Source organism: Macrobrachium nipponense, chromosome 15, assembly GCF_015104395.2.
Source record: "Macrobrachium nipponense isolate FS-2020 chromosome 15, ASM1510439v2, whole genome shotgun sequence".
NCBI classification, from domain to species: Eukaryota; Metazoa; Arthropoda; class Malacostraca; order Decapoda; family Palaemonidae; genus Macrobrachium; species Macrobrachium nipponense.
Genome location: NC_087208.1, coordinates 23,963,213 through 23,972,093, shown reverse-complemented (window position 1 = coordinate 23,972,093; position 8,881 = coordinate 23,963,213). Strand labels below are relative to the sequence as shown.

At 44.9% G+C, this 8,881-nt stretch overlaps 1 protein-coding gene across 1 annotated transcript in view; it reads left to right on the top strand.

Annotated features, from left to right (window-relative positions):
* The window catches only part of LOC135227033 (MLX-interacting protein-like), a 233,092-nt gene that overhangs the window by 201,828 nt on the left and 22,383 nt on the right, over window positions 1–8,881 (top strand). Inside the window, exon 7 of the mRNA XM_064266822.1 lies at window positions 3,208–3,932. Within this exon, the coding sequence (XP_064122892.1) occupies window positions 3,208–3,932 (725 nt within the window). The remainder of the gene's footprint in view (window positions 1–3,207; window positions 3,933–8,881) is intronic.

Here is an 8,881-nt window from a genome sequence, read left to right as displayed (position 1 = left end):
AGTAGCCTCACAGTTAAAACAGAATAAAAAATAATTTATTAAACGCATAAAATTTTTCAGACATGAATAAGTGGCATATTTAAGAATGAGTGACATGAAAAGGATAAAAATAAGTAGCATGTATTAATGGCACAGTATTAATTTTCTATTGAAGAGTACTTTGAATGAGAAACAGTTCATGAAGTAACTGTGAGGCTACTTTTGGCCCACCCTGTGTGTATATATATTATATATATATATATATATATATATATATATATATATATATAGATATATATATATATATATATATAATATATATATATATAGATATATATATATAATCTTGTGTGATGGTGAATAAGATCATATAAATCTTGATTCGGCTTGGCGTTCTTCAATCTGGTTTTTTCTTATTTTATCTATATTTTTTTTCTACATTCTGCGCACACGTTTGTGTTATCGTGTATGAAACTTTACCAATCACGAATCTCTCTCTCTCTCTCTCTCTCTCTCTCTCTCTCTCTCCTCTCTCTCTCTCTCTCTCTCTCTCTCTCTCTCTCTCTATTGCCTGCATAGACTTGATTGCGTATGGACTGGAGACTCCTCGGAGTTGGATGCTGCACGTTGCAAAAACATTGAATCAGTCGAATCGGAGGCTAAACGTTAATTTCCAATGGAAGCGAGGGCGAGGGCGAGGGCCTGTAAGGGCCTGTAACTTTTCGGGGGTTGGGGTTGATGAAGATCCTTGGAGAAGCCAAGAGGCCAATGGGCACTGAGAACGAGGTCTAGGGGTGTGTCCCTCCCTCTGATAACGTAGGGTAGAAAGTGACCAATCAGGCTTTGGAGGTGGGAGACGCCCAGCCAATCAAATCTTCGGGAGGGGACGGGGGTACCTGTAGGAGGGCATTGTTTCAGAGACTTTCGTCCGTGTTTCGTAGTGTTTGGTCCCGTTTGGAATTGAGGGGTGAGCGCTGGTTGTGGGTCGATGGGCAATGTTGGATGGTTTCGGGATTTGCTTCGGCAGCTGAGCGGTGTTGGGGCTTCCCCTCCATCACTTCGGCGCCGACAACGAGTCTTCCGACACCAGTGGAGGGAGCGCTCCAAATTCTCCTCTCCTCCTCCTCCTCTTCGCCCCGTCGCTCGGTCGGTCGGTCGGTCGCTCCAATCGTCGTTCCGAAAATCACTTAGTACTCGCTCTGCTCCTCCTGGCTGGCTGTTTGTTGTTACTCTGTCACACTTACTTAAACATTGACTTCGAGACCCACCCCTACTTCCTGGCGTTGCTGTGGGGAAGAAGCACCTCTGGGCGGTGACAGTTTCATTAGCACCACAAAGCTATAACTTATCCGTCATCAGTTGGGTCGTAAATTGAGTAGCGTTTCAACAAAATTGACTAGATGCTGCTGACTCTGGCTACGCAACTTCGAAGCACAAAAATAAGTCTGTCAATCGCTGCAAATACTAGTTATTCATTTTTGAAATCCAAGTCATACTTGGAAGAAAAGGTGTTGCGCAAAATTCAAGTTGGTGCCCGATTGTTCCACTGACATTGCCATTTAGATTTTGATTTTGGACTTTGAGAGGCAGAAACATATCGCAAAGGACACAAAGAAAGAATCGTCGATGCCAACAATCGATTTTTAAAAGCACAGGCCACCCATAAGTGAAAAAGAGACAGCATGCACACCTATATATATCCGGAATTCCCCGGCTATCGTAAGTAGTCGCTACAAATGAGTCCTTATATACTCTGGTTGAAAGAGACAGTTTAGAAAAGTTTCCCTTTGACATCTTTGCAGTTAAATCCCCGTCCAACTTCCACTTACACTCTAGCTCTTTTTTTTTCTCTTTTTCATGTCTCATTGTTTTCTTGGACCCATTCACATCTCTTCCCTTACCCAAGCTGCATCCAGGGTTGCACTTTGATCACCGTCAGAGAATTGAAAAACAATTCCCTTTGTCATCCTCAATTGTTTAACGGGACAGATTAGCCCTCTTCAATCGCAACATCTCTTTTCTGCTTAATCTTGCGTCATTTCAAACCTTCCCACCCCCTCACCCCCTACTCCCCACACCCATGAAAACCATAATGGGGTCGAAGTCAATTCATTTTTGGGCCGTTGATGGGTGCACTCTCAGATCTCGTGCAAAAGTTGAATCAGTGAAGTCTTAGCACTTAGAGGGGGGAAACAAGAGAGTACAAATCCCCACCTGACTCAAGCCAAAGGATATTTGCTCAAGATTCACAAGTACCGTCCCTCCCTTCCTCCCTTCCTCCCTCCCTCCCTCGAGAGTGCCTCGTGTCAGGTTGTTTCCCAAGGAGCACCCAGCACCTTGAGTACAAAAGATCCGCCGTTTTGCCCAAATCTCGTGTGATTCGTGTCTTCAGGTTATAGTAAATTTGTCTTCTTAGACCTTCTCGTCGACGTCGCAAATCCCATCATGCCTTTTCTTCTTAAGAATAAAAATAATGATTGTGTAGACTTTTTATATCCTGCGCTTACTGGATGAATTGCAACAACCTCCAGTGTTCTGAACTTGCAAGGATCAGGGGACGTTTGTTTGGAAAACTAGAATTTCGTAAGAGGGGCGCTCTGTTAAGTCCTCCTTAGAGATAGATTGGGTTCATCTTTCTAGTCATAGTTACTTTATGGCTATCACTTTCGCAGGTTAGATATTCTGTTTTATGTTTGCTTTCAAAAGTAGAATCATTGTTTCTTCAGATATTTAAGCTGACTAAATGTTAATTGTTCTCAATATGAAATACATAGATGTATAAGTACAGAAGAAGTTTTAATGGTCACTGGACATTATTAATTTACGTAGATGGAAATGATCATAAAATTCAGGTTCGTGTGTCGTGATACGTTTGTTGTTAAGGGATGCTTTTGGGAGCCGTGTATATGGACTTTGGTTGAACCTATTATTTCCCTACGGGACATCTTTCGTATTGTTGCTTGAAAAGAGGTGGACGAGTCGTGTGTGTGTGTGTGAGTGTGAGTACGCGGCTTTAACATCAGGGATGAGATTGAATATTTCTGGATGCCATTGTTGTCCTTATGCTGCCGAATGCCATGTTCTGATAAGATTTGGGCCTTTGTGAAGAGAACGTCAGAAGTTTGGGCGAGTGGAGCAGTCTCCATAGGGCAGGGGAGGGAAAGGAAGGGGGTAGGGAATGGATAGACAGACGTCTTTACTAAAGTGTGTGTGCGTATATCGTTCCAGAAATGCTCGCTGGCCGAGGACTCCCAACCGTCCCCGAAGAGGATTTCCTTCCCGAGGTTGGCCAGACTCCTGAACTTCCTCCGCCCTCTACAACGGCCTCTCCTGACCAACACCTTCACCAACAACAGCCCTCCCCGGTCTCGGCACTTCAGTATACTGCTCGAGTCACCGCCAATCCTTTCCTGGAGGCCGTTCCTTCCCCGACACACAACTCGAGTCATACTTCGACTCACAACAGCTCCTCTGGACACATTGCAATCACAGGACATCACCCTCACCCTTCCCCGGTCTACAGAAGCCCTCAGATGCCGCCCCTCGAACAGCAGCAGCAGCAACCCCAGTTGGTGTCCTTGCCCACCCAGTCACCCCCTTCGTCATATCATCAGCCTTCCCTTCTGAGGCATTCCGCCAACGGCGGCAGTCTTCACAGCCAGACCCAGACTCCCATTCAGTTGCAACCTCAACCTTCAACCTCTCCATTACAGCTGACCCAACAGCAACCACTGACTCCACCTCAGCTTCAGCCACCCTTGACACCGCCGCATTTACATCAGCAGCCTCACACACCTCCCCAGCAGTTGAAACAAGGACCTCCCTCGCCACAACTTCAGCATCACAATAGCCCCAGGTCCTTCCTCAGAAGTCATAGCCAGCATGAACTTGGCTCTCCACAGCAGCAACAGCCGATCGCTTCTCACAATGACGACACCTTTATCATGCCCAAGGTTAGTGTTTGTTCAAGTTGATGCGTTCTCTCTCTCTCTCTCTCTCTCATATGGACTCACATTCCGTCAACACGCGCGCAGTCTCGTGCATAAACATTGCGATATAAACATACATACTTTCTCTCATTCAGTTCCATCCAAACGATCATTCGTTCTTTTTTCATATTATGATGCTCGTGAACAAATTCTCTCTCTCTCTCTCTCTCTCTCTCTCTCTCTCTCTCTCTCTCTCTCTCTCTCTCTCTCTCACACACACACAATGTCCATGAATATATGCATATGTTTTCTGTGTTTCGCTCTTATTCTTGCTCACATACACATGTACATGCATAATTCTTACAGCTTTCATCGATACATGCGTGCATATTCTCTCTCTCCTCTCTCTCTCTCTCTCTCTCTCTCTCTCTCTCTCTCTCTCTCATGCACAGATGTAAACAGTGTCAATGGAAGTGGTACACAGTCGGAGTCCCTTGGGTCTAGCACACTGCCCTCCAAGCACACATCGAAAGTATTTTGCCACTCTTGAAATTTTATTGTTCGCCATGTGGTCAAGTTCACTTGGGTAAAAGTTACTTGTAAGATAAAACTTGGTGCCTAGTCGTCGTCTCTTGCTGCTTCTGCAACTCCGCCAGCGCCTTCAGGAATATCACCCACCTTGCGTTAGGTTGTCTGCCTCTGAAAGTGAGGTGGATTATAATGAGGAAAGGGAAAAATGGAGGGCAATGGGCCATCTGCGACACAGCTTCTTCGTCGTCGTCGCCGTCACCGTCAGTCAGGATCTCGCGCCGTTCATTGCGCGTTGCTGGGGCTGATCTCGCGTCCGTCAGGGTCAGCAGCTGCTGCAAGGCCTGGCTTGGATTCCAGGCTTGCGATTTGAATATCCTGTGAAGGAAATATGGTGAGAAGGAGCGTTGAAGAAGGGCAGGCAGCGGCTATATCATGTTGGGGATCTCCTCCTCCTCCTCCGTCAGGTCTGGTCAGTTGGAAGAGCTTCTCTCCGGCCTCGTTCGTCACCTCATTCATCTCCTGCAACAGGGGGTGTAGGAGGGAGAATGGCAGGCCCAAAGGCCCCACCGTTACACCACACTTAAACAGCAACAACTTTGATCATCTGTCTTAACTGGTCGACGGCACATTCGATAAAATTCGTTTCTAGCGTGCCGAGTGGTATATATACCCTGAGAGGCGGGGCTACGTGGGTCCTTGGTGATCACGGGCACAGGGTCGTAGAGGAGAGAGGCAGGGCGGGGGAGGCCACTATGATTACGAAAGGGGCAGGGCATGTTTTGGGGGAGAGGGAGGGAGATCGCCCTGCCGGGCCCGTCGCATATTTCTTGAAGCGATATGCCACGGAGGTCAGTCAGTCAGTCAGTCAGTCCTTTCGTCAGTATCATCCTGTAAAGCAAAAAGAACAGTTGTTTCTTTTATTTATTTCTGCATCCTTAAACTAAGCTTTTTGCCTTTTTCCTTTCATGCTCAAGATAATTGATATCAACACTGCTAGTGATAGTAGCCTTGAAATTGAATTAGGAAGAGTTAGTTGTCCTTGACATCTCTTAGAATTTGGATTCTTTTTATTGTTTCTAATATTGTCATTGTTGATGTTGGAAAATATCCTCTAAATAGTGTCGAGTTGTGTGTACACTTGTGAAGGGTTGGGCTTAGAGGGCGGAGCTTACAGTGGCCTGATGTTCTATCATGTGATGGCCATGTGAGTCAAGCCGGCACCACTTCTGTCTTGTACTGCTGCTGTTGCTGTTGCTGTTGCTGTTGCTGTGGGGAAGCAAGAAGAGATTCCTAAAGGCAGCAGCCACTCTTATGGGACGAACCACCTCATTTTGCTTGCCATGAACTTTGCACCGGCTGTTTTTCTCTCTTTTTTAACTCTTAACTAACTATTCAGCGCATTTCATTCTATCTTGGTTTGGCTACTTTTCATTATCAAGGAAGAAATGTCAAGAGTAGCCTCCTTACTGTGACACAGCACAACTGTGTACACACACACACACACACACACACACACACACACACACACACACAGAGGAGAGAGAGAGAGAGAGGAAACCTTTGCTTTTTAGCGTGCTATGCTCTTTCTGTAGGCTATCATTATTGTTATTATTATAATACTTCAGAAAGATGCTGTTAATATTGTTATCCGAGTAGTGGCTCAAATATTCAGTAGGTTTATACGCGATATCTTAAGTCCTGTATAACAGTAATGAAGATTTCTCCCTCAGTCTCCTTTTATTTCCTAGTGCTTGGATTGCTTATCTTTATAAATAATAAATCGTGTGCAGTTTGTGGTGTGGTGCTCTGCAGCACAACCACATGGGGACATTGGGTCGTGGCTGTTATCAGAAATGGATTCGAAGTCACAGTCTTTCTCGCAGTCTTGCTTTGAAAAAACTTTTTCCTGTTAAAGGGTTTTCCTAACATGACTCATATCTCGTTCTTCTGCCGTGATCATGCGAGGAAACATTGTCGTCAACTTACTTTATAGGTGGATGAGAAGTTGTGAATGATGATGCCACTACTCTTGGTCCACGATGATAGAAGGGACTCAAATATTCGATCATATTTTTGGCCAGTACTTAGCAGTGATGGAGACACATTTCTCGGTAAAGTGGGTACGTTTGGTGTTAGTGTCAGTCGGTGATAGAGCAAAGGTGAGTCAGCTCGATTGGCTGGTGTATTGTGGTAGGCAAGCGGCTCATTGCAAAAAGTATTGGCGCCAGAGACTGGAACTCTTTGGTGTTGAATAAAGATTCAACGAGACCCCGCAAGTTTTAGAATTTGATTTTCATAGTCTTATATCTCATACCGAAAGGTTTAAGCGGACAAGGAACTAAATGGAATACCTGTACCTACGCATTTCCATCCTTTATGACATTAATAAAATCCTGACACTTTTTCTTCTGGAGAGATTCCTTCAAAGGTCCTTCCTGCCTTTAGGCTGAGGGACCAGCAAAGATGGTAGGGTCAGTCAGGTAGATTTAGGGTCTAGGAACCAGTTCGGGACGATGATAAAAACAGGTAGCCAGCTACTTCTACAGGTGGAAGGTAGAGGTTTGTATTTATTGGAAGAGGGCGAACTCTCTCTCTCTCTCTCTCTCTCTCTCTCTCTCTCTCTCTCTCTCTCTCTCTCTCTCTCTCTCTCTCTCTCTCTCTCTCTCTCTCTCATACCTGACTATTTGCTTGTTAGTGTTGTGTTTCTTATCTGTAGCCTAAACCAGCTTTATCAGATGACAGTATACGAGAAGCGATAGGAAGAGAGAGAGAGAGAGAGAGAGAGAGAGAGAGAGATAAAATTTCCGATCTGATATGAAGTCAGGGCCAATGGAACTGGAATTCTATTTTAGTCTTTTATTTCTGAATCTCTAAAAAGAAACCTTTATATTATGTAGCATGAAATTTAATATTCAATTGCTATTATAACAGCCATTTTTCTTATAGTGAAAAGTAAAACTTTCTATGACATCGTGACGTAAGTTAGCATAAGAACCGATGACAAGTTTGTGCGATCGTTATCTGACAAGGGACGACAGTCTCTCGATATCTTTCAGTAAATGTTTCCTTATCTTTGGATAGTGAAATGTGTGTGGGTCTTATTCCTCATGCTGATGGAAATAACCACGATAACACTAATGCAAGCGTTTATTGGCTTTGCATTTCCTGTTGTTCGTGCTTAGAAGTGGGTCTTGCCTCACGAAAGGAAGAGATAGTCTCTCGATCGTCCTTTAAGGGACAGGTGAATGAATGCACAGTATTTCGAAAACGAAAGGCCACCATCCTAATTGGCCTTGTGCAGCCCCCACCCGAAAACACCGGGAAAGGGAAATGAGGAACATGGGAAGGGGGGGGGTCGGGGGGGGGTGGGGGGGGGGGTTGTTAACCTTGAAGGGAACGACAGACGTCCTTTTCGCTTGAAAAGTTCAATATTGTGGAGGAGGCTGCCTTAGTCATTCCAGAAACAAGGACAACCTTATCTCTCCAGTTTTCAGATGCGTTTGTTTTACTGGACTAGTTGGTATAGGGTTGATTTAGTTTTAGTTGAAGAAAGAGTCCCAGATCTCGCTCCCCATATGAAAAAGTAGTCGGGATAACCTCGTTTCTCTCCCCCTCTCTTTCTCTCTCTCTCTCCATGTTTACCCTACATCCATCCATAGGATGCTTAGAGCACGTGAGTGTCATGTTGGTGGCGTGTGATCAGGGTCTGGAGAAATAAACTTTCGGGTTATTTACGCCCTTCTGCCACGCCCTTCCTCTTCGCGTTGACGCTTTCAGGAATGGGTTCCTTAGGGACGTTTAGTGATCGGGAAGCACGTCTACAAAGTCGAGAAATCTTGCTTAAATAACAACCCGGTGTTTGTAAGTCGTTAATTCATTCTCTCTCTCTCTCTCTCTCTCTCAGACCTGGGTGATATGTGTCTGGCATTCTCACACTTCCATTCTTATACCAATCACGTCCAAGTTTTCGTGTATAGAGAAACCCGTATCTCTAGATTACGTTTAATTCTGGTTGGAGGGTTGATGAACTCCTCTTGGCCCTCTCCTTCATTGTATAGATTTGGATATTGTTTTTAACCGTAGTTTCAGATCGAGGTCTCATTGCGCCCTGTATTAGGGCGAGGCCACTTGGGGTTGCTCAAATGACATGCCTCGCATCTTTGCTCATGTAGCCGGACATCGAGAAGTTGGCTAACGAATTTTTAAGAGAGGACTTTGGTAAGTGGAGGTTGAGATGGAGGAGGGACACTATTCCACACATTAGAGACCTAGAGAGCACGAACGACGAGGCGTGAGCAGTCCAAGTTGGATTTTGAGATTTCGTAGGAGAGAGAGAGAGAGAGAGAGAGAGAGAGAGAGAGAGAGAACATTTTTTCCTGATGGTTTCATAGGACGGTAATGAAAAATACACTAGTTAAGGAATTCTTAAGGGCCTTTCTTTT